The sequence below is a fragment of the Protopterus annectens genome, chromosome 7.part0 (genome assembly GCF_019279795.1).
Source record: "Protopterus annectens isolate FY-2018-M chromosome 7.part0, PAN1.0, whole genome shotgun sequence".
Lineage (NCBI taxonomy): Eukaryota > Metazoa > Chordata > Ceratodontiformes > Protopteridae > Protopterus > Protopterus annectens.
In genome coordinates this window covers 1,711,823,629-1,711,850,809 of record NC_056739.1, presented here as the reverse complement: position 1 = coordinate 1,711,850,809, position 27,181 = coordinate 1,711,823,629, and the positions used below count along the sequence as shown (strand labels likewise).

At 39.6% G+C, this 27,181-nt stretch overlaps 1 protein-coding gene across 1 annotated transcript in view; it reads right to left on the bottom strand.

The window, feature by feature from the left end:
* LOC122807194 (aldehyde oxidase 1-like) overlaps positions 1-27,181 on the bottom strand; it is a 784,671-nt gene that overhangs the window by 270,615 nt on the left and 486,875 nt on the right. The window contains exons 22-23 of the mRNA XM_044078244.1: positions 18,650-18,783; positions 8,178-8,265 (exon numbers count right to left, since the gene is read on the bottom strand). Of these exons, the coding sequence (XP_043934179.1) occupies positions 8,178-8,265; positions 18,650-18,783 (222 nt within the window). The remainder of the gene's footprint in view (positions 1-8,177; positions 8,266-18,649; positions 18,784-27,181) is intronic.

Below are 27,181 nucleotides of genomic sequence, written 5' to 3'. Positions count from 1 at the left end.
TGGGGAAATAACTAGATCCTGCATTGATAAAGGCTTTTGGACTATACTAAAGAATTGTGTCTATTTTCAGCTTAATGAGAAACTTACAAAACTGGTGGTGCTGCATTCTTTATGAACCTTCTATATGGTCCCATGCTTGCAGCCACATGCTCTGTAGCATAGCTTTTCCATGGTGCCAAGATAATTTGCCCCTCCAGGATAACCATTAAAAGTAAATGATCTAAAAGCAATTACAATTAAAAGATCTAACAGAGGAAAATAAATTGTGCTTAGGGTGCTGGTAGATTTATCCATTTGTCCAAGGATGGAGAGTACCACAGTAGAGCCCTTCACTCAAAGCGAAGGTCTAAAAATCACTGCTCCCTTTCTAACACACTGAATACACTATTATCAGCCAGTTAGGCTCACTGCTGGAAAAGATGGAGTAACAATTAGGCATTTTTATTTATTATATTTTTATTTGATCTGTCTCCTACAAGTAGGTGTGTTGGCTCATGGATATTTTTTCAGTCATGATCAAAAGAAGTAAATAGTTGTGTTAAAGAGGTCATGGCCAGCCTGGTTCAGATGGCAACCTGAATTTAACCAGGGACATTCTGCATGTAGATGTGTACCAGAGAGCACATTAATATCATTAAGGAGTGCTGCCACCAAGGATTCCCCTGTTCAGCAAATTAAAAAGTTGCTTCCCAGGAAGAAGGGATGTTAATTCTGCCTGAATGATTACCCTTACCAAAGCATGAGGCGGAAGTCCACTACAGAGCAACTTCCCAGCAACGGGAAGGCTTTTGGTTTTGGAACATATTACTTCCGTAAATTATGGCTTAGGCTTGCAACAGGGAATTTTATAATATGCTGAGTTAAGAGTTACTGTACTGGAGGACTCTGTTCAGGACATACAGCTAAAGACTGATTTCATAGGTTCATAGCTAAATACTAGGCTATCAGTCTGAAGACTATTACAAGCCTAAAACAAGAAGTCAGAATCAAACCCTCTACCTTGTATGCCAATTCTCCCATGATAAGATGGAAAATAAATCCAAGAGGAAAAAAGTCAGAATGTTGGTACCCCCGAACCAATCCTTGATGAGAACTTAAGAATCTATCTTGAAATGGATGAAAGTGACAGTCCATCATGTACCCAATAATCTTTCCTTAAGGAACATTATAATCCACAAAAAAAAAAACACCCTGAATCTGGAAACTTACAGAGCCAGGGGTTAAACTATTAGGAATTCCAGGCATTACAAATGAGTACCTTGAGATAAATATAACTTCAAGGTTTTAGAAGATTTGTCACCAGCCCTGTACAGGGCATGACAAATTCTGGAACTGCTGAGGAAAAATTAGGATGCTGAGGCTTAACAAGTGACATTGATGTAGCTTGCTCAGATGATGATAAATCCAGATAACAGTGTTTCCTCTTAAATATCAAAAAGACGTGCTGCTGATCCTACATACAATTAAACAGCCCATGGGAATTAAGGACTGTTTATGGTGGGCTGGAGCATATTAAGCAGATGGAGTAGCAAATGTGCAAGCAAAAGAGATCAAGGAATGAACACGGTCTGAACATGGACATGAATAAACATAAAAAAATAGTATGAGGGCCATTTTGATTACTCAAGTAAAACCCTAATGAAGTCTTTAACTGGGGAGTACAAAGTCTGTTCTAGTAGCTCAGAGTCTTTTAGGGAAGGATCAGTGTATTCCATCCTGGCATCAGGGGGCAGCATCCAGCAGCTAGAGACATCTCACTACAGAACAGAGGTGGGTAATAGATGAGTTAATATACACAAATCACTTTGAAACAAACACATACTATTTAGCGAAGCAAGTTGCTTACATATGAACCTGTTATATGAATTCTCACATGACAGAAACACATATAGCACATTTGCTGGAAGCAAGTACTAAAAGAACAAGACTAATCACCAGTGTTGGATACATTTAGTGGACTTTTTCTTCTTGATATTATACATAATATAATAGGATATCATGTAGCTTACTGAATGTTATTTATTAAAATGTCATCATAGACTGTGGTCATGATATGCAGTTTTATACAAGTTAAAAATAGCCTCAATCAGCAATAAATAGACTGTGACAGGTAGCCCTTTTGGGCAGTTACTAGCTGGAACAGATAACCAGGCAGCATTTTATGCAAGCTCAGGATAGCCCAGGCAAGGGACACTACTCAGATTGGAACAGATACCAAGACATGTACCCATGGCATTGTTTCTTCACTTCTTTCTTTTATTTACCTTCCTTATTTATCTGTTTTGTTAATATCTGTTTATTTCTACTTCATTTTACTTGCTTTTTTGCTAGTTATTAGATCAATAGAACAGTGAACAGTACAGTGATTCACAGACTGCTTAGTGTGCTATTGATTACAAGATGCCTTTCCTGTTTATACCATTGGGTTTTAAAGCACTGATGCTATTGGGAATCATCTATCCAACTGAAATCATGAATGGTGACAGAAATAATGGGAGAGATGCTGAATAGCATCCAGGGAGGCACAGAACCTGTGGTTCCCTGTTACCGTCAGGAATGGTGTTTTTAATTGAAAACATCTCTGAAGAAGTTAAAATGGGACCTTTCTGCTGATGACAACAGCACAGTTGTAATTTGTAGTGGGTTACCAATTTTAGAAAGAGCAAATTACTCATCAGCACTAGTCTGCCAGAGAATGAAGAATGGCATATTTTCATGATTTAATATATGGGGATGAGCAGAGATAAGTGGAAGTAATATGTGAAATCTCTACAGGGAGAGCGGGGAGTATGGAGTTTGTAACCATAATGACAGAGAAGCATTGGACACACTTAACAGGACAGTTTCTTAAAGACAATAGCATAGCTCTGTACAGTTCTGCCTGAGTGGTACATAACTAAGAGCACTGGGATATTTCTATTATGGTCAGGAAATCTACTAAAAAGGACAAGCATAACCTCCACACAGCTCCTGTAAGAGACAATCTGATAACTAAGAAAGAAACAGGATTCTATTGGATTATGACATTAAATTAAGGCATATCAGCTGGAAGTGGGCATTATATCCAAATATCTCAGATTCCTCCAGTTGTGTGTTTCAAAGACAAATAGAATGGTGGGTCCTCACATGAAGTGGCTGACTATAATGAGCCTGGAGGAATTCCCTACCAAACTGGCAATCCATGACATGGAGAAATATAAAAAAGATTCAGGTACTACTCAGCTAGATGCAGCTACCATTTATTAATTAGATGATCAAATTATTTAGGAATATACACAAGCCATAGCTTCTACACTGGGGTTGTTCAGAATAGAGTGGTACCAGGCCACAAGCCATAGCTTCTGCACTGGGACTGTTAAGAATAGAGTGGTACCAGGCCACAAGCCATAGCTTCTACACTGGGGTGGCTAAGAATAGAGTGGTACCAGGCCACAAGCCATAGCTTCTGCACTGGGGTTTTTAAGAATAGAGAGGCACCAGGCCACAGGCCATAGCTTCTGCACTGGGGTTGTTAGGAATACAGTGGTACCAGGCCGAGGTACATTGTAAGACAAAATTGCTGGTGAATCACAGGACAAGTTTAAGAATACTGCTGTTGCTCTGTATTTGATTGCAGAACAGGAGAGATGAAACATAGCTTATGGTATCTTTCTGTTTACTTTTCCTTGTTTTACAGACAGAAACAAACAATTATATCACTAAGGGGAGAACCACCAAAAATATGGATCTTTTTGTATGCACCAGTAGTTGGGAAGAACTCAGATTAAGAGCTTCTTTGTCCTGGTCATAAAGGAATTAAAAGTTTGAGACATGGAGGAAATGGTCAAAACAGGGTAAGAATGGGAACTGAGGCATGGTTTCACCACATTGCATACAACTGTACGTTTTCTGTGGAAAAAATGTGTTATGTAGCACCAAGGGCAAAGGACACTTTCAAGGGGGTTGCACTCATACAGACAGGAAAAACAGTTCTGTTCTGCATGGAAATGGGATGGGAGGAGGACCCTGTGGTCAGACAATGCAGAAAAATCATCCTTTATACTTGGTTTTACTTAAGAGTAATACTAAAGAACCCGAGGAATGTGAAAAATAAATTTAAGATACAATTAGGAGATGTAGCTTTGCTGTTATATCAGCACTTGTACTCCCATGCAATTCATTTTAATGGGAACAGCATAACTCTGAAAAGGACAGTGTTTGGAAGCCGTCAGAAATTGGTTCCCATTTTTATGTTTGAGAACCACATGTAAGATCCTCAGAATTGCCATACTTTTAGTGCATTTTTACATATACTATGTCTGGCATTGCTTTATCTCAGAGTATTCCTCTTCACTGAGGTACGACAATTTTGGAGTTACTATGTATAAATCATGGGGATATTCGATGTGCATCCCCTGTACAGGAGAGGAGTGTGGAGATTTTCATCATTTTGATGAAGTCTTTGGACAAAAATGCTAAATACACTTATTAAATATTTATTTATCTTTGCTCTATTTCTTGCCACCTTCCTCTGGATGTTTTTGTGTGTAGTGAAATAACTAATCACACGGGCAGCAGAGATCTAAGGTAGATATAGAAGTAGATATAGATTGAAGGGATCTGTTAATTAAGACAGGGAAAGCAGAATGTCTGAATTACATAACATTACATCTTTGTTTTGTCTTGAGAACTAAATTATATTTATCTCCTTTACGTCACAGTGATTGAAGTATTGTAAGTTTGACCGATTTATTTTCAAGCAATAAAAGTAAAACACCAAGAATTAAGTTGTCTGTTGCTGTGGAGTTAGCCATGTATAAAGAAGGGAAGATGTAGCCCTGATTACAAGGATTTAGGGTTTTGGAAAAGGAAACAATAAGGAAGTGTGTGCAACAGACACAGGAGAAAAAGGAACAGTCTTGTGTAAAGTCATAATGTGAGTTTGTGGGTGGAAAACTGTTTGACACTGAGGAAATGAACATTTACTTGATCATAAAATATAGATCCTGCAAATTGGAATATAACCCCATTAAGACTACTTATGAAAGTTAGAAAAAACAATGAACTTTCTGGATGTGTGGGGACAAAGAGGCAGGCATGTTACACATGTTTAGACCTATAAAAAGCATAGTGGGGATGGTGTCAATATGTGCCTTTACAGGAGAATACTTTATCGAAACATTCACAGAATCCTTTAGTACTTGTGGGTTGGGAGTTGGGGAAGACGCCACTGTCTGGAAGGACAAGGAAGTCAAGCTGTGACTGGTAACCGTCACAGCCAAACTATTCTGGATAAGGAAGAAAACAAACAATGTACAAAACCACACATGTACTTTGTGCTGGAACACTTAAAGCTGATTAGAACCATTATAAGATACCACAATTCAAATGCCAGTCTAGCAAGACTCTTGCCTGCATGCCACAGTGTATTAGTATCTCCAGCATGAAAGGTGGAAAGACAGCAGGCACTTAAATGTTGCACAATGGCAGCACGTGTCGCATTGTGCTAGACTTTATACATCATTGCATAGATCCTGATAACCCTAACTTCAGGAATTAAAAGGTTGTCTACTAGAATGAGATCATGCATTACTTGTGATAAACAGGTACTATAAGGTACACCTCACCAGGTAACTGCTTTAAATCTGGTAGTCAAATAATGTATTTTTTGCAACCTTTTGTCCCCATTCCTTGTTAATCCTCAGACTCTCTCACAGTCATCTGGCTCATTCATTCCCATCACTGGGAAACAGCCAGTTAAGAGACGTCATCATTTAGGGAGCCAACGGGGATGATTTGAATGCTTCTCCCATTTTGTCCCACACCTGTAACTTGTACATACCTGGCAAGGCACTGAGGAGGTCATGCAATGGCATGTCCACAAAGGCATCCCCTCACTACACAACAGAACAACAGACTCTGTCCCTCCATGCCATGGAGCCAAGCAAATGAGGTATAGCTTTGGGGGGGGGGCTGCTATGGTCATGCCAATATGTTTGTAACTTGTTCTAGTGTGTTTTTGCCAGTATACAGTAATGAATGTTTAGAATGTTTTATGATATCATTCCATGTCTATATTTGTCTTAAATAAAAAAGGTTCAAAACAAAGAGCTAGAAATAAATAATCTGTATTATAATAAAATATTCTGTTTCCTACAGTTGGATTGTATGTTATACTACTTTGTAGGATGAATAACATCTCAGACACTGACAAAATGTACTAAGGCATATTTGTAATAAAGCCAAACATACAAACAAATTTGAGTAAAATGCTTAAATAAGTCAAACAAAATACATTCTAGATGTAAGACAGCTGTTTTTTTTTTCTGAAATAATAGATCTAATTCACAATACAAAATAAGTGAGCAGACTCAAAGAAATGAGCCCATTAGAATAAAACTCATTTTCAGATAAAAAGTAGATACGTAGGAAAGTATTGCATAGAAGTCAGAGAATGAATAATAAGCGATGATAAGATATATCACTATATTAGCCTCTGCTATTTGGGATATACTTCTCAGAGGTGCAGGCCAAATCTAGTGGGCTATGGCTGGCCAAGTTTGCAGATGACTGCAGGCTGGGTGCTGTCATCAACTCCCCTAGTGATGTGGACATCCTGCAAGAGGGTCTCACCCAAGCAAATGACTGGTGCCAGAAACATGGCCTCAAACTGAATGCCAAAAAATGTATCATCATCCTTTTTCAGGAGAATTATGTCCCCACAAGTTCACATTGATAATAAGGCACTAAGCATGCAATCAGTCGTGAGGGACTTGGGAACCCAGGTTGATACCAAACTGACTTTTGACTACCATATTGCCTCCATTGTATGGAAAGATTTCTACATGGCCCACCTCACTAGTAAGGGTATCTTATTCAATGACAAGGTGGTCATAACATCCCTGTATTCTTCCCTTCTAAGACCAAATATTGAATACAGTGCAGCTTTCGGCATGTACCTCACAAAATGCATGGAGTGGCTGGAGAGGCCACACAGATTCCTCACCTGGAGAATCTAGGGCCTCAAACATCTACCCTACACAGAGAGGCTAAAAGCCCTGTCCCTCTACTCAGTCTCCTACAGATTCGTCAGAGGTGACCTCTGTCTGGTATACAAAGAAATCTCATACACCTCCCTGATGGGATTACTGCATATCCGCAAGTCAAGCTCCACTCGAGTAACCCACATGCGAGACCTCAACCTGGTCTGTGATATCAACAGGACTTGTTGGCAGGACAGATTTGTGTCCCAGAGAATCCCCCTTTTGTGGAATAGACTCCCTCTCCACATAAAGCAGAGTACCTCATTAAACTTTTTTAAGTGCAACCTGGATAACTGGTTGGGGAACAGAAAATACACCCCTGGGATTCCACCTATGTCCCTGCTGGACAGTGGCATAGGGTGCTGACTTGTTGGAACATGGGCTAAATTCTTGGCTAGGCTTGTAAAGGCCTCAGGGCCAATACCCTAGTAACTTCCTATGATCCTATAATCCTTTGATAAGATACATCACTATATTAGTGATTAGCATTATACCATGCCGAACTATGAAAAACAGAGTGAAACGTGGAAATCATCACTCCAGTCTTGTTTTAATTACTCTGGAAGAAAAGCAGCAGCCACATATTAAAACCAGTGCTGCTTAGTAATGAAAAGGAAAAAACAGACAGCCATTATTTCATTGCTAGCCGCCACAAGAACTCTCCCTTCCATGTTAGTGTTTTCTTATTTACACACAAAGCTATACAAGATTAAATTTCCCCCAGTGCTTATAGCATACTGAAAAAATGGGATGAGTAGAATTACTAGTGTATTTTGTGAGATAACATGCAAAGGGCTCTAAATTTGTCAAACACACCTAAGCAATAAGCAACCCAACTTTTCACAAGAGCTAATTAAGCTTGTGCTTTCTAACATTGCTACCAGTGCAGCTGAGAAACTTGAGAAAACTGGTTGCAGCTGTTTCACAATAGGACCATTTAGAGACATTTGTGTTCATATGCAGAGATGTGTGTGTGTGTGTGTGTGTGTGTGTGTGTGTGTGTGTGTGTGTGCATTGCATTTGCATATGTAAATGTCTGCATTTAACAACGTGAGCTATCCTCTCATCTATGTAGGTTGCTGCAACTTGGCAGTTTATCTGGGATTACATTTTTTGTACCAGGTTACCTCATCTTGTTCCTCATTATTTACTTACTCTGTATTTTCCCAGAGTTGGGTGCCGAGCTCCAGTTATTAGCATATCATCACCACGTTCAAGTACACAACGTATGGCTCGACCTGTCCTTTATATGAAACAAGCACAGAGAATAATTTATATTAATCTAGTAATAAACCGACTCCATATACAAAGCTGATTTCTATGTTTAGTACTTTTTTCTGTTACATGTGCATTGGAAAATTATTTAAATTTCTTACTACTGCAAAGTGCTGGAGATTATGCATTTAAATAACATAATTTATTTAATACTAAGTTACCCGTTTCTCCTTTACAGTTTTAGCTAGACCAAAAAGTTGACTAAAATTGAAGTTCGTGTTTGGCCTGTCAGAGAGCAGAATGTGTAGCTAATATGCTGCTTTAACTTATTGAGTATTCAGAACTTGCTTAGCTGAATTTTGCCTACAATATTTGCAACATATATATCCAAAGCTAGTAGTAGCTGTGTGAGTTACACATTTTGCAAATTCACCTGTTCCATTGGAGTCAAAGTCTTTGGTTTATCTAACTGCACAGATTCATTAACTGAAAAGCATGCACACAGCAGGTGTTAAACCAAAGGACTGATAATTTAAGTTATGTAGTCTATATTCTTACCTTGCCATAGAAACTATGTCCTCATCTGGAACATCTGATTTGTCTTCCATGTTTAATTGCTCATCTAGTAGGAAGCAACTAGCTATTCAGACCAAATGTAGGAAGTGAGCTAAAAGGTCAATTAGGATTGTCTGCAAGTGCCTCTCAAATGTCTAGCAAAAGAAGTCCCCTGTTCTATGCTATGCGTTAGGCATCTCTGTTGGTGGGATCATTATACCTTATGCCACAGTACTAGTACATGGCTATTTGATTTGGGGGTACACTAGAGTCTACTACAATTTTTCATAGCACAGTTTACTATGACCTGCTTTTTTTATATGTTTTTCCATAAGTGACTTTATTGATTAAGTTTGTTAATAGAATGTGCTGAGCAACATGACATAACATTAATAGTTTTGAAGCATTTTTTTGCCCTCTACACCCCATGTGACTTTGTCTCCCACTCCCAATTAATTAAATGTTTGAAATAACAGAACCTTAGAGGAAGATGAAATATTCAAGCACCCCTTTTTAAATAAGATTTTCTAATTGTTTCCCACTCTCATGTTTGTCAGACATCAAGCCCTATTCCTGTAGGTCTACAGTTCATGTAGAGCTGACTGTAGGTGCTGCCATCAAAGGAAGAAGACAGTTTGGTTTTCTTTCCCTGCCCTACCATCTTTTCCATTGCCTGTTCTGCCTTCATACCAACAAACTGAGGGTCTGGTTTTACAAGCCCCAGACTAGATGCTTCTGCATTTAAAGGAAAACCTAATTGTTCACAAGCTGGGTAACTGCAAGACCAACCCTAAGCACATATCCTATTCTTTGGAGAGGATGGGGGATTTGTATTAGTCTAACACCTCCTTGTTGCAGCCTTAATGGCCACATGACTCCCAAAACACTACTGGATAGACATGCATAAGCTCTGGGATGCTTTCCACCCAGAACATTGTTTCATTTTTGTGCACAGTTTAGATGCTGTGGCCTTATGTGATGCATGCTGTATTTCCTGCCTCCTCTAACCAGTTATACAACCATGTGGGTTTTCTACCAGCTATCCAAAGAAACAAGAACAGCGATGGGCACCCCAATAGCAAATACATATGCCAATATTCTTGTTTCTTACTGGGAAGAGCAATTTGTTTATTGTGAACTGCATCCTTTTTATGACAAAATATTTTTAAATGCTTTGTGGATGACATATTTTCCTGTGGGCTGGTAATGATGCTGAACTTGAAGTATATAGAGAATATTTAAATACACCCACTAACTTTTTGAAATTTACAGCCCAGTTTTCTGTGGATACCATCAATTATTTGTATGTTAGTCTAACTAAATGTAGTGGAGGTATTAATACTTTGATACATAAAAAGAGATACACTCCAACCGATATGTCCACAGAGATAGTATGCATGCCACACATACTTTCAAGGGTGTAGTCAAAGGGCAAATGCTAAGAGCCAGTCAACTAAATGGATAAGGCCAACTTTAAATTGGAACTGGACAGAATGACCACAGATTTTAAATGCTGTGGTTATAATAACTAATTACTAAAATATACAGAAGATGAAGTTATTATGGAAAAAACAGGCAAAGCGAGATCCCACTTTTCTAGTAATACTAACCATGTTAATTCTGGTCATAATTCTATTAAAAATAATAATATATGCTATATCATGACATATAATCATAGATCATGTGTTAAGAACATCATTAGAAATACTTGGGGTATTATTAAAAACATGCCTGAGATAATCAGAATAGTTGGAGAGGCCCCCATATTCTCATATCGTACCTGTCCAAATTTGAAACAAAGATTATGCTATAAGGACTTTAAAAATAATAAAAAGTTGAATATAAGTAGAAAACAGGGTACATTTCCTTGTTTTTTATATATATATCCTGTGATGATATAAATACAAGTTGTGAATTTATACATGCTAACACTAAGAAGAAAATATACTTTCAGGTGTTCTGTAACTTGTAATATCATTGCCATTGTGTACATGGCATGCTGTAAGGTGTGTCAAGCATTTTACATAGGGAAATGCACAGGTTGAAGGACAGAATTATTGAACACAAATCTGAAATACGTAGAGAGGTAGCAACTAATGCTTTGGGTAAGCATATGAGGGAGAAAGGAAGTACACATACATTTAACTTTAGAGTGATTGACATCATACAGAAGAAAAAAGGGGGGGTCTTAGAAGTATGCAAATACTCATGGATCACACTTTTAGAAGCTGACTGTTTTCCAGGTTTAAATACAGCAGTAAGCATTAAACCTATTTTAAAAAGAAGACAGTTAACTTTGAAATAACATTTTGTGTGCATGGGTCTTAATTAAATGTTTTACGTATTTTAAGGCTATACTGACTTTCAGTAACATTTTACTTGTTTATATGTCTTTTAACTGAAATGCTTAGTACAACTGTGTCATGTGATTAGTCTTATGGTTTGAATTTACTATTTAAGTGAAGGCATTTGATGTCTTTTTTTAAACGCTGATGAAGGGTTGATCCTGAATGCTTTGTGATTTTTTTCCTGTTTGGAATAAATGCTTCATTTTACCTCAACGTTTCCAGGTTTGGGATTTTTTTTACTACTGGTTTTCTACCTCCTCCCAGGTTGGGAAAGCTGGTGTTGGTGGTTCACTTCTGCCATTACATCCAGATCCATCAGTGCTTAGCTAGCCAATCAAATCCCAGTTGTTTGGATCACAGACATGTCTTTATCCGTCAGCATCTTAGAACCAACTCTTCTTCCCCAAGGGTGTGTGAACTCAGAGATGGAATATATTAAAGTAGGACTAGCCTCCAAAAGGGAGGCTGGAATACAAGCGGCTGCCTATACAGGGGACTGCAATCAACACTCTTTTTAAGGTGCCATTGTTTAGTGGTTATCTGGGTTACTTTAGATATTTGGGCAATTTATTATTTGTGTGGAACGGCACCACCAATGAGTTTTTGGCACTAGTGGAGGTGATGGGGTCTAGTACTAATTTTTTAAAGTTTACTTGCCATTTGGATGCGCAGTGGATCACCTTTTTTGATACTGACATCCAAAGGACAAGTCATGGTTGTTTAGAAACCTGGGTCTATAGGAAGCCTACCTATTGTAATTCATTTTTGTACTTTATAAGTTGCAATCCTTTCCCACAAAGGAAAGGAATTGTGAAAAGAAATTTTATCATAGTTTCAAGATTGACTTCTAATGATGCCATTTGTCCAGATGAATTCTCACTCCTTAAGGACAGTTTTTAGATTGAGGATACCCCATCTCCCTTTTGGACAGTGTTCAGGCTGAGGTATGGGAAGGGAGAATGGAGAGGTATGCGGCTATCATAGGTTCATAGGTTCATAGGTTTATACTAGGCTATCTGCCCTAAGGCATTTATAAGCCTAGCCCAAATTTTTGTGGCTTACGCCACCCCTTATATGAAAAAATACTGTGCCCATTAGTTTGTTGTGCCTCTGTCCAGCAGTGACACAGAGATGATTCCTGGGGTAAACCTACGATCTCCCATCCACAGGACAAGATTTCTCTTGAACAGAGCCAGCGAGGTGCTCTGCCTCACATGGACCGGGATTTTATTCCACAGCATTGGGAGTCTCTGAGTGATAAATCTATCCCTCCAGCACATCCTATTTATATCCGTGCTAAGGTTTAAGTCGCTTGCTCTAGTGGTTTTGGTGGATTTGGATTTTTTGAGGTGGAGCATGTCCATTAATTCCGGGTTGGACATGGCCTTGTATGTCAGGCACATGTCACCTCTGAGCAGACGGTATGCGACTGAATAGAGCTGGAGTTTCTTCAATCTGGCAGCATATGACAGATTTTGGAGTCCCTTTATCCTTTTGGTGAGGAACTTTTGGGGTCTCTCCAATTGCTGCAGATGTCAGGTGAGATACATCCCGAATGGGGCATTGTACTCAATCATTGGTCTGATAAGTGAAGAGTACAGGGGAACAATGACCTCACTAGATCTGGATGTGAATCCCTTCATGATCAGGTGGGCAATGTAGAAGGTCTTTCTAACCACTTTAGCAACGTGAGTGTCAAAAGAAAGGGTCAAAAGAATCATAAAGGGTTGTTTGGTGAACTCTACCAGGTTTAACCAGAAGGACATTAATAAATTCACTGATCAAAAGCACATGATCCTTCAATATTCCCTGGATGTTAAGAATATTGAGCAGATTGTTTGCAAGAACTGGCATGTTCTTTCCTGTGATGAAGGGACCCAGCAGTTGGTCAATAGCCAGCCCATATTTACATACAAAAGGAAGTCTGACATCAAAAATTTATTAGACAGACCTTGTCCTGACCTCATTTCCAGACTTCTGGTCACTCAGAATTGTGGGAGATGTCCTCAGTGTTGCTACATTGAGAACAATTATATGGGTCCCTTAGTGGACATTATCATGAAACATGCAAAAGGGGGCAAGTTTTATTGTTATTTTGAAAGGCTGGTATACACCACGGCTTGCACCCAGTGTCAAGTGTTTTATATAGGCAAAACCAACAATGCTCTCAACAAAATAATCTATCAGCATGTTTACAGTATACAGAAAGCTGACAGCAAGAGCCTCCTTGCTAGGCATTCCCTATACTGTCTAGGTTTTAAAAGATTAAAGTTTTTTTATTTTGGAACAAGTAAAAGCAGCTTCTTAAACTGGGTACTGGAAGAACAAATCATTGTTCTGTAAAATGTTGTGGCAACTTAGATTAGGAGCCGCTCATTCACCAAGGATTAATGATGACATTTCTATGTCTATGTTAAATGAGAACTTCCAAGTTGTAAATAGTGTTATTCATTCTGTATTTACTGTCTCTTTACAATTTTCCTGGGCTTTAGGGGTCCCTGTCACCAGACTGGGGTGTTTTTTTTGGGGGGGGGGTCATGAATTTCCATTAAAAATTGTTTTACTTCCTGTTTCATGGTTCTGATGATGTCTTTTTATATAAGACAAAAGCGCTAAACCGTGATTGTTTTTATCTCTAAGTGTTTTGTATTGTTATTAAAGTTCTGAGTTTGTTAGGCTGCTGGTGTTCAGTTCTTTTGTTTTGGATTAGTGTTTATATCAGTACTGGATTTCCTGCTTATTTTTAGAGTATGAGCTATTCATTAGTCATAAATGGGAACTAGAACTTTTTCGGGGCATTTTCTAATCTAATCATGAGTTAAGGTAACTCACATAGAAAAGAAAAATAATCATTCATATTCCTACAGAATCCAGAGCCTACCTTACCTCAATAACCAACAGGTGAAAGGCAGAGAATCCCTCCTGGGTAAGATGTCAGTCTGTCACAGGACGCACACTAACACACACAATGCACATACTCACAGGCAAGACTAAACATTTCATCTATTGGCATGCCATAAACATCTCTGAAAAATGTCCTCATAAAAAGCAAAGACTTGATTGGCTAAAGAATATAAAACAACAGGCTGATAACATTTCAGTGCAGCCTGGAAGGTAAAGAACAAGCAGTGGAACTATAAACAAACAGAATCAAGAAGCAAAACACTGTAGAAGTGCATTGTATTCACAAGATATTTTGCTCTTCAGCTAGGTAGTTATTTTCCTTCTATCAGGACATTTCTATAATAAATTAGAACACTGTAAAACTTTGTAATTTGATTATGGTGGAGCAGAAAGTACTACTCATCATACATTTACACCACAAGTCCACCATCTCTTGTCATCCTTCTAAGAAAAACAGTGACAGCAGTACATAATTCATTGCCTCCCTAAAGTATGTATAGGCACACTGGCTGGGTGGGAGGTCCACTAATTCTATCATTGCCATCCAGACATCAAATCTAAATGACCTGCTTTGGACATATTTAGGTCTCCTCCATCTAGCATTCTATGAGAAGCTTTGAAAATCTGTTTCTATCTTTTGTCCCTTCCCACAAGCCATTGCTAACTTGTAGTATACTGCAGCTGAGGAATGAGTGCTTCAATTCAATCCAGCAGATGAGATCATATCCAAATCTGAGTCCTGGTAGCACACATGGGCCAAACACAGCTGAACAAACATCATAGGTCCTAGAAGCTCATCAGTGCACCCAAGCACAGCTAGCAAACAACTGGCAAATTCCAAAGTATCCGAATACAAGTCCAAAATAGTTTGTGCAAGCTACTTGGCAGTAGTTTTGGAGACATTTTTGGAATTGTATTCAGATATTTTGGAATCTGCCAGTTGTTTTGCTAACTGTGCCTTGTTGCACTGATGAGCTTCTAGGACTTGTGACATTTGTTGAACTGGTGTTACCTATCTATCCCTTAAAGGCACAATGGAATGAATGTTTAAAGGTACTGTGAAAAAACTGAAAGGCTGCCAGCTTAGCTAGATAGAATTTTGTAGATAATTCTATGTCATTGTAAATATGAATATAATCCACAGGCTTGTCCTCTTAAATGTAAGAAAACTGTGTTAAATGTTGAACTTCAAAAATGTAACCACAGTACACTCTGCTGGAAAAAAGCTGATAAGTCAAGCATTGTATTACTGATCTCAAAGCTCGGACACATAATATCTGGACTGAGGATTTCCTTCTATTGTTTTGAAACCAGAGTTAATTGCTAGATTTTACATATATTATGTCTTTTATTGCTGTAGTTTCCTGGCCAGGTGCCAGATCAAAGAAATGTTAGAACTCTGAGTTTCTGTTAGCCTGGGAACCAGAGAAGAATTATGTAATCTAAAATGAGCCAGCAGTGATGTATTACCAATTTAAGAGATCTCAGAGCGAAAGAGAGAGCATTTTGGATTTTGTCTGAAGAACATCCACTCATCAACACTCTGCCTTTGCTCTATATGTAAGTTTATTTAGAACTGTGATTGCTCTTAGAGTTAGATAGGAATTTAATCAGATTTAGTCTAGCTGTTTTCTATATTTATATCAGACTATTCTACAGTATTATTTTAAGCATTTTCCTGTGATTTCTGAACTCTTGCACTGTGTTGAAAAATAAAGCAGATGCCCTATGCTGACCGTTTAAAAAAACTCCAGCTATACTCTGTTGCATATCATCTATTGAGAAGTGATCTCTGCTTAACATACACTCCCATGTCAAACCCAGAGCTGTTGGACATGCTACACTTCAAGAAATCCCAATCCCTCCAAGCCACATGCTCCAGGGATCTAAACCTTGTCATCACAATGAACAAAACATGCTGGAGGGATAGGTTCCTGATGCAGAGGCTCCCCAGACTCTGGAATAGACTGCCCCATACATGTCAAGAAGAGTGCCTCTTTGGCCTTCTTCCAAAGGACCCTTGACGATTGGATGGGAGATAGGAAATTCACCCTAAGGGTCATGTCAGTCAGCCTGCTAGACAGTGGTCCAGGGAAGTAAATATTGTGGGAAGAAATAGCCAGGAAATTGTTATGGCTAGGCTTGTATAGGCCCTAGGGCCAATAGCCTAGTACCAACCTATGAACCTATAAGTGTGTGTGAATATGTTGCTGAACTGAGCACTTATTTTTATAGGTGGGTGAGTGGATATCAAGTCACCACTTTTGAAGGGTTGGCAGACCTTTTGGTGAGGGAACATGTCCTTAGCACTTTGACTGAGGACATGAGGATCTGGTTAGCTGATAGACAATGTGCTACTTCAGATGAATTGAGGAAGAAGGGAGACCTACACCTAGCAAGTAGAGCATTGCTGCATAGGAAAGGGACATCCAGTGCTGCTCATGGCTCTATGGGAACCCATGGTGGGCAGCGCAGACAGACCCAACCGAATCTGCCAGTAGTGGGGGAAGCCACTAGTCCAGGTACATGTTCAGGACCTAGGGTTAAATGTTTTGAATGCAACCAGTGGGGCTATGTGGCATATAGATGTCCATGGAGGCAAGGTGGGGAACAAAAGGTGAGGGAGCCAGTAAGTGGGAAGGACAAAATGCCAATAGTAGGTTGTCTCGAGACAGAGTGTGTGTCAGCTACTTGGGCAGGGACACAAAGCATTGGTTGGTCAGAGAGGGCACTGGAGGTTTTGGCTTGACTATTCGGCTGAGATCTGTGCACTATAGCTGTGCCAGTGGGGAGTTTTATTGGGGATCTGGAGAGAAAGGGAGAAACCAGCCCCAACTGACTGTGATCTCTGTGTGCTCTTAAGTGAAATTGTACTTTACTGTTTGTGTACTTGTTATCCTTCCCAATATGGATGCCCCTCACTGGTGTTAGTGGTGAGGATTAAGGCTCCCTGATTACTGGGCCAGCGCACAGCTGTCACAGGTACATTCTGCATTTGTAAAACAGACAAAAGATGGAAACTGGAATAGCAAGAATACAAATTCTAGAACAAAGAGACAACAGATGTATATAGAAAATTTAATTACAATAAATGTTATTAACACAAATATATTATTTTGCTAGCAAATTGTTCAATGTAGTTGTATATTTTAAGAAATAAAAAATGCTGATTAGCTATTAAGTCAGCTTTATGGCTTGTACTCCCTCCAAAGAAATACAGAAATGTTTTTCTCAAATTATGAAACAATTTTCTGTATAATTACATGCACAGTAGTAGGCATAGGGTTGTTGATTTACTGCAGCACACATAAATCATTTTAACCATGTATATGTATTGTACCTCCCCACTTCAAAATTCTGGTAACTCTAGCACTGTTTATTCCATATGATGATTGCATACTGTCATCCTGGTGGTACTACCTGCAGTCCATTTTAGATAGTAAACGGTGCCCCTTTAATCCAAGTGGGACCATAACATTTCATTCATGGTGGCAACAATACCCTACTAATCCTCAAGGTAGTAAAAATATTCCACCAATGCACAAAGTACAATTATCTTTCCAACACAGTGATCCATGAAAACTAGAAAGAGGTCATTTTTAAGTGTAAGGATGACCTCTAGGGATGGTACTGTAGGGAAGTGAAAGGCCTTACAACACCCCTTGATTTATTCATTCTTACCCTATAACAACTACTATAAAAGACATTATTGCTTACTTAGCAATAATTCTTTGCTCTACCCAAAACAGAATTACACGGTTCTCATCCAGGAAAAAAGAGGTAATTGTTCCCCTCTACTCAACACTCATTCGACCAATTATAGAATACAATGCCCCTTTTGGAGCGTACCTCACAAGACATCTGCAGCAGCTGCAAAGGCCACAGAAGTACCTCACAAAGAGGATTACTGGCTTCAAACAAATGCCCTACACTGACCACCTCAGAAAACTCCAGCTTTACTCCATAGCATACCGCCTACTCCGAGGTGATCTCTGCCTAACATATAAAGCTATGTCAAACCCAGAGCTGTTGGACATGCTACACCTAAAGAAATCCAAATCCCTCCGAGCTACATGCTCTAGGGACCTAAACCTTGTCACCACAATAAACAGGACTTGCTGGAGGGATAGATTCCTGTCCCAGAGACTTCCCATACTCTGGAACAGGCTACCCATCTATGTCAAGCAAAGTTCTTCATTAGCACTCTTCAAGAAAAATCTTGATGAGTGGATGTGAAATATGAAATACACCCTGGGGATCACATCGGTGTCTCTGCTCGACAGTGGCACAGGAAAATAACTTTCTTGGGTGGCGTAAGCCAGGGAACCTTGTTGGCTAGGCTTACGTAGGCCCTTGGGCTAATAGCCTAGTACCTATCTATGAACCTATGAACCTATGTATTGCTGTAGAAATACCAGTAACAATTTTCTTGGCCAGAATGAAAATGTTTTCAATTGTGTCCGTCTTCTTTGATTGATCAGGTAAACATAGTACTTTTTTTACTATATTATATGAAATATTCTCTTTCATAGCAAACAAATATTTGTTTCTTAAGATGATTTATGCGTAAAGTATATTTAATTAATGTTAATATAGAAAACTTACTTATAAGCTGCTACAGCTGCTATTGATGCCAGAGCTGAAGCTTTTGTTACCTTCCCTCCAAAAGCACCACCAATTCGTTTCACATGGCACATAATCTTATTTGCTGGGACACCCAGAGCACTGGCAACTGATTCCTGTTAAATTTAAGCATTGAAGTACAAGCATAAATAACTCTAATTTAAAATAAGACAGATTTATGCATGGTAACACATTTGCTATGCAGCTAAAGAACACATAGATCAATCTGAAATCACAGAATGTCAAGCTTCTCACACCACACAACAAAAGCTTTGTTACAGATATTAAAATGTCCTATCACAAAAGATACATTTACTTGACTGGCACAAATGATGGCCATACTACATACCTATGAGGCTAAAGGGTCTACTATGAATCGTCAACTTCTAGAAAGCTGCCAATACAAAATATCAAAATATACCACCTGAAACACAGAAGGGCAAAAATGTAATTTTAAGTTTTTTTGCAGGGGGCAAGTCCCCCTTGCATCCCTGATGTATGGGGGGGGGGCAAACCACACCCCAAACTTATTTATACCAACTCCATGGTCACAACCACTCAAAGAAGATAGAGAAATCTCACAAACACACTTAGAAATCGCACCAGGAATGGTTTCTTATGGAAAACAGCATTCAACATTATAGGTGTCAATGTTTATTTTTCCTGTGGGGTAAATGGGTAAATGAAGCTCAAGGAATTTTACCTTAAGCACTTGTAATACATTATTGCTGGGTTGTAATGCTATGACTGGAGTAATCATAGGTATTTAACTTAATGTGGCAAAAATATGTATCCCAAATACTGTTACATAACATGATTAGGAAATAACAGGTAATAAAAATATATATTTTTGAAAATTCTCCACTAATTTAATGAAATGTTATCATACCACTGCATTTCAGAGGGGACTGTAAAAGTAAACTAGCAGTGGCTGGGAAACAAACATACTTTCCCAAACATACCTAAAATGATGTAGACCCTCTTAAAGTTTATTGCTCCCCTTCTGAAGTAAGTGCGTTAGTAACAACCGTTTGAATTTCAGTAAAACCACCTTACCATATACAGTACTGTGTTATACAGTTTCTGCTGCAAAATGCGGGCAGTTTTTTTTTGCATTTTATTTTCTTAATAAGGATGACCCCTGAAATTTTTCTTGAATCTGAAAACTCCTGCAATGGCATCATTAAAGAGTGAACCCACATTGCCTCACTACTTAAATGAATATATAACCTAGTACATCTTCATGGTGACTGATGCAACAGGTATTTCATACTTCATAGAAAAACAAATTCTCAATTAAGTATTACAGGTGAACATCATACGCTGAAGAATAATATGTGGTGATGTAATAACAAAACTGCAATGTAAGTAAGTTACTGTCATTCTAAAGAAATAAGATACCTGCTGCTACATAGATAATTAATGTGGATGAACTTGGAGCTGCTTGAAACATACATATCATGAAATATGTGGGGGTGGCTTTCATGGACATTAAAGACAGCTTTAAAATAAACTGGCTATTGGCAGCTCAAGACAGACAATCTTGAAGATCATGGCAGACACACTAGCTTCAGGATCAGAGAGGATAATGCTCACACACTCACTCACTTAATCACCTTACTTGGTAAGGAATTTAAAGTCATATGTTGCTCACAAGCTCTACCAGGGAAAGGTCCTACAGGACCATGCAAACAGCTTTGTAAAATACAATCAACGATCACCTATGCACGTGGTAATTTTTACGGAATTCAGATAAAGATGCTACACACTCTTCAGTTAGTCACTGCAGCACAGTATACTCATCATTTAGTCACTGCAGTACAGTACACTCATCATTTAGTCACTGCAGCACAGTGCACACATCATTAAATTTAGTGACTGCAGCACAGTGCACTCATCATTTAGTCACTGCAGCACAGTACACTCATCATTTAGTCACTGCTGCAGAGTACACTCATCATTTAGTCTCGGCAGCACAGTACACACATCATTAAATTTAGTGATTGCAGCACAGTGCACTCATCATTTAGTCACTGCAGCAGAGTACACTCATCACTTAGTCACTGCTGCAGAGTACACTCATCATTTAGTCTCTGCAGCACAGTACACACATCATTAAATTTAGTGATTGCAGCACAGTGCACTCATCATTTAGTCACTGCAGCAGAGTACACTCATCATTTAGTCACTGCTGCAGAGTACACTCATCATTTAGTCTCGGCAGCACAGTACACACATCATTAAATTTAGTGATTGCAGCACAGTGCACTCATCATTTAGTCACTGCAGCAGAGTACACTCATCATTTAGTCACTGCTGCAGAGAACACTCATCATTTAGTCACTGCAGCATAGTACACACATCATTAAATTTAGTGACTGCAACACAGTACACTCATCATTTAGTCACTGCAGCACAGTGCACTCATCATTTAGTCACTGCAGCAAAATACACTCATCATTTAGTCACTGCAGTACAGTACACTCATTATTTAGTCACTGCTGCAGAGTACACTCATCATTTAGTCACTGCAGCATAGTACACACATCATTAAATTTAGTGACTGCAGCACAGTACACTCATCATTTAGTCACTGCAGCACAGTGCACTCATCATTTAGTCACTGCTGCACAATACACTCATCATTTAGTCACTGCAGCACAATACACTCATCATTTAGTCACTGCAGTACAGTACACTCATCATTTAGTCACTGCAGCAATGACTGCAATCAACATAGACTACTTCAATATGCTACACAATAGGCCAAAGGCTTTGTTTCTGTTAGAAAGGTGAAGGTCTTAGGTTACAAACTGCAGACAGAGTCTTTGATTTTTTTTGGGCTTCCAAAATGTGCACACATATGATATTTACCATGACACTAGAGGTAAAAGCTGTCCTGTAAATTATGGGAACTAACGTCAGCATGTGTTGGTCAGACCTACAGACTTAGAAAATCCCATTTCCTTCAAGAAGGCAAAGAATACCAGGCAACAATCAGAAGGAAGGAAGGCCATTCCACTTGAAGCACATCTTAAAAACAATGATATGGAAAAAATTCTGATCTTATTAGGATGTGGCATAACATACAGAAGAAACTACAGCAATGCAGTATAATCCAATGCAAGGATACTTCTTTGCAGATGTTTATTCTGCTTAATTTCTCTGTCACACCCTCCACAGCCTGAACAAGCAAATCAGATATCGTGTAAAGACCGTTAAGGCTAGTTATAAGACTAGATTTGCATCTCTAGCTGAAGACAAACATAAGGCATTCTTTAACTACATCTAAAACCTAAAAGGGAATGCCCAGCTGTGTGCACTAATAGTAGACAGTACCACTCACACTGAACCTGTGGAAAATGCTAACCTGCTAGCTGAGAGATTTGGCAATAACTTCATCCCCTGTCCCCACCAGCCATACCCCACAGCATTTCTGGCACCAGCACTCTGCTGAGTATGTCCAAAGAACAGGTCATACAAGCACTCTCCAAGGCCAAAAACAAGGCCTCTGTGGACCAGATAATATCCCAGGTTGCTTACTAAACAATCTAAAACAAGACCTAATGGAACCACTTTAGCACACTCTTTAACCATACCCTGAGCACTGGCTGTGTTCCAGCAAAGTGGGTAACAGCAACATTAATCCCCTTGCACAAATGGGATCCATCAACCGACCCAGGAAACTATCAACCCATAAGCCCAACCAGCCTTATCTGCAAGGCCATGGAAAGAATCATTATGGACTTTATCAACAAGGACACAGGTGACCTTCAAACTCTTGACCAACCCAGTTTGGTTTTGTCAAGGGTAGATCTTGCTTATTAAACCTGGTGGGCTTCTTTGAGAATGTCACCAAATCCTTGGATGAGGGCAAAGCAGTACATACTGGGCTTTTGACACAATTCTCCACTCAGGGATCACTAAGAAACTCTCCCAGCTGGGGATTAACCCATATATCACTAGAAGGGTAGCCAAATGACTCACTGACAGAACACACACTGCCAAAGTTGGGGAGTTCACCTCCATCAGTAGAGTAGTTACTACTGGGGTACCACAAGGATCTGTACTGGGCCCTCTACTGTTTGGAATCTATTTCTCTGAGGTCCAGGCAAAAGTAGATTGCCTGTGGCTTACCAAGTTTGCAGATAACTGCAAACTGGCGCAATCATTGAGTCCCCCAACAATGTAAACCTGTTACAGAAGGGGCTGATGCAAACAAATGGTTCGTGCCAAAATCACGGACTAAAACTAACCACAGAAAAGTGCCTCATTATCCCCTTAGGCAAAGAAGTAGCCCCTGATAATTATAATATAGATAGCACCATTTAAGCTCAAACCCAGTGGTGTGAGACTTAAGAACACAGGTTAATAGCAATCTAAACTTCAATTACTGTGTGCGTCCGTAGTGGTAAGGAAAGTCTTCTACGTTGCACATCTCATAAATAAGGGCATCACATCCTAGACTAAGGTGGCTATACTCGACCCTTATCAGACCACTAATTGAGTACAATTTTCCCTTTGCAAGTATCTCACCAGACACTTGCAGCAACTGGAGAGACCACAGAAATTTCTAACCAAGAGAATCCAGGGCCTCCAAAATGTGACTTACATGAAAAGACTGAAAGCCCTGTCATTGTTCTCTGTAACATACAAGCTGCTGACAGGTGACCAGTGCCTGGCTTACAGAGCAGTCTCTGACTCTGCTCTAATGGAAATGCTGCACATTCACAAATCAAATGGGGCAAGAGTCACTTGCTCTAGGGATCTCAACCTAGACTGTGACATTAACAAAACATATTGGAGAGACAGACACATCTCCCAGAGATTGCCACTCCTCTGGAAAAAGCTCCCACTTCATGTGAAGCAGAGCTCCTCAATGACCCTATTTAAGTGTAGCCTTGATACCTGGATGGGTGTCTATAAATTCACCCCAGGGGTGGCACCTTTGTCCCTCTGACAGGGATAGTTGGTGCTGATTATAGAATTGTTCTGCTACCAGCAACCATTTAACTATGGTCAATTAGGGTACACAGGTTTTTTTACATGGGTAGGCTTGTAATGGCCCTAGGGCCATTAGCCTAGTAACTTCTTATGAAGCTATGACCTTATGAACATTGAAAGATAGACAAAGCAAAGTTACTTCACAATACAATGGACACTTAACATGATGTTAGTTTTAAATTGCAGACTACATTTTTTTGTTTGGAGATATTTATTATTCACCTTCTAGAATTCTTCCATAATTCAGACCCAAACACTTTTGGTCAATATTTTTCATTTGAAGCAGTCATTTTTTTTCTGACTAGAGCCATGATCTCATCTTAAATACTGGATGTGCTGATATGTAATTGATCTTCATTACTTCCTATAAATACCTGGAATAGCTAAATCTGACTCCAGCCAAGCCTGAGCTTAGTCAGAATCACAGCTCTAGCTCACAAGAGGCAATGATATAGACCGAAGAATGAGACATGGTGAAATTTTGTGTGACACATTTACTGACATCCAGCTATGTGGCTTTCTGACAGAACGTATGTGATTAGAGTCATAGGTGCCATTTCTGAAAATAAACTTTGCCAATAATGTACCACAGGGCTCACTGTTTGGCTTAATACTATTTGGTATCTATTTCTCAGATCTTCAGGCAACACTCCTCAGACCATGCTGACAACTGATACAAGAGCAATGGTCTCAAATTTAATGTGAAAAAATATAATATTGTTAATTCAGGAAATAAAATATTTCCCATACCTAATGCTTAATCTACTCAAGTCTGAGAGGTAAGCAAGCAGCAGTCATGATCTTTTGAATAGGTGAGCTGAGGCACAGTAACATAGTTGGAAGGGGAAAGGGGGAAAGGGTACAGGGAGGTGGATGTGTAGCCAGGCACATGGCAGAGTGGTTGTGGGGAGTTGGGTATCACAGTTTCTAGGGATGCGGTGAAGCTTCCTGATACAGACTGCTGGACAAATGATCTGAGTGGCTGTGGAGTACTGACAGAATACTTTGGGAATGTGGACATGATGCATCATGGGTCCACAGGTGGGGAGGATGTAGTCAACAGACAAAAATGACAACATGGATGGCTCCATCACGTTGCAGTGCACATTGAGCACCACAAGGGAGCAATGATGATGTGGAACTGCATGACCCTGACTGCCTTGGCATGTTGCATGTAGGATGGTTATGGCCACAAGATCAATCCTATTATGGTAACACATGCTCAGTACCACCAGGTGTCAGAGTGCTGTGGAACTCCATGAGCCTGACTGCCCTCCCCTGTGGGAGGTACCTTCAATGAAGCCAGAGGAGCAGTAGCAACAACTACTGCTAAAGCCATTCATATGGATGGATGCACTCATAGGAAGGGGTATTGGTGACACAGGTCAAGGAGGATATGTCACAGTTGTAAATGCCTGCCCTATAAATATACAACATGCAGTTAACCTCTGGCATGGCCAAAGTAGGCAATGACCTCATATATCACGTTGGCTGCGATGACATTAGCAATTGTTTTTGCTCTCTGTCACTATATGCCATGAATGCATACATCACAATCTCTTAGTGCAAGAATTCTGGACAAAGACAAAAATAATGGGGGGGGGCAAAAGCCCAAAATTAGTGACATAATTCAAATATTGCCCTTATAGACACTTAATAGAATAACAGTTTTATTGCATTAGCAAGAATTTTCTGAAGGATATGAAGTTTAAAAATCAAATGTTGGTCATTCACTGACTTCAGCCTTCAATGATTTGCCAGAAAACCACAAATTTTATGAGGAAAAGACAAAAAAACAAGAAGAAAAAATAGAAATTATGGAAAAATTTGTACATCTGAGAGGTATTCATGTCAATATGTAGATGGTGCAGTTTCTCACGTGTCCTCAGCCATGTCATGAAAAACACTGATTATGTCTGACATGATATGAGTAGCTTCTGCCCCTGCCTGACACAATGAGCTACATATCCACTGACACCAAAAGTGACACCAGCATGTGGGAATGTGTGGGATATGTGGTGGTGACAGATGTACACTGACACATTCCTCTCATGCACTGTGTGCATGGTCTGGTCTGCAGCTGTGGCACTGCATCTTGTTGTCATGTGTGCAGGTGAGGACTGTGACAGGCTGATATGGATGGGTTGGCCCTCGCTAAACAAAGTGGATGGGAGCATCAATTTCCATGGGCATATCTGTAGATGTGGATGGTAAGGTGCCTTTCATTGTTAACATTGCTGATTTTGTCATTGTGGTATCTGACTGGGCTATGGACAGTCTGCCACCATCATCATCAGGCAGCAGTGATACAGTGACAACAGGCACATCTTATCCTTTCTTGCTTGACCCCATGCCAGTGGCACCTGTGAAGAGTGACAGAGAAACATGAGTCCACATGTAAACATACGCGAAAATACCAAAACCCTTTACACAAACACACACACACACACACACACACACACACACACACACACACACACACACACACACACACACACACACACACACACACACACACACACACACACACACACACACACACACACAAACACACACAGCAGTACATGACAAATTTGTATAAAGGCAAAGGATACATATGTCTTGGGGTGCAAGTCATGAAAGTGGCATCCCTGATGTGACCAAAGCAGAGATATGTTGGGATTTACCTTGAGTAAAGCAATGACCATGATGCATCACATGTAGTTTAGTACTGGCACATGGGTATCACCACCTGGTACATCCCCATCAGATAAATGTGATGTCATCATCAGTCCAGCTGTCACATCCTGACCTTCTCTGGGCATAAGTGTACAGTCACTGACTCCAGACAGGGACACCAAGAACTCCTCAGTGTCTCTGAGTATGTCTGATTCTGGTCATCATTGTGCCTCTTGCAAAGGAATGTCCCCTTGGCCATGCACAGATGTTCATACTGGTGACCCTGAGTCAGAACTGTCATGGTGTTTTGTTAAGTCTACCAACAGCACTAGGTCCTAGCATGCCTGCTTCCTGAAGGCCTTGTCACCTTTGCACTTGGCCAACATCTACCTGCAATAGGTGCAATAGGTGCACAAGGCTTGTAGGAGTATCTCTCTCTTAGTTGATGTGAAATTCTCCAGTCTCTGACATTCTTTAGGTCTATACACTTAATGGTACATCTATGATCAGTGCCTGTTTCTAGACATGGCCCCATTCTCCTATGGCTGATCTACAGTTTTGGCACAGACCGGAACACATGATGGAACACCTAGGCTGTAGGCCACAGTGACTGTGATGTATATATCCTGATCCACCAGACTTTACTACAGTCTGTCTTTACCTGCACACTTCTGCAGCCTACCAATGTATGTAGCCTGAACCCTCCCTAGTTCCACACTACTGCCAGTCTAATGTCTGTAGTATATATATATATATATATATATATATATATACATATATATATATATATATATATATATATATATATATACATATATATATATATATATATATATATATATATATATATAT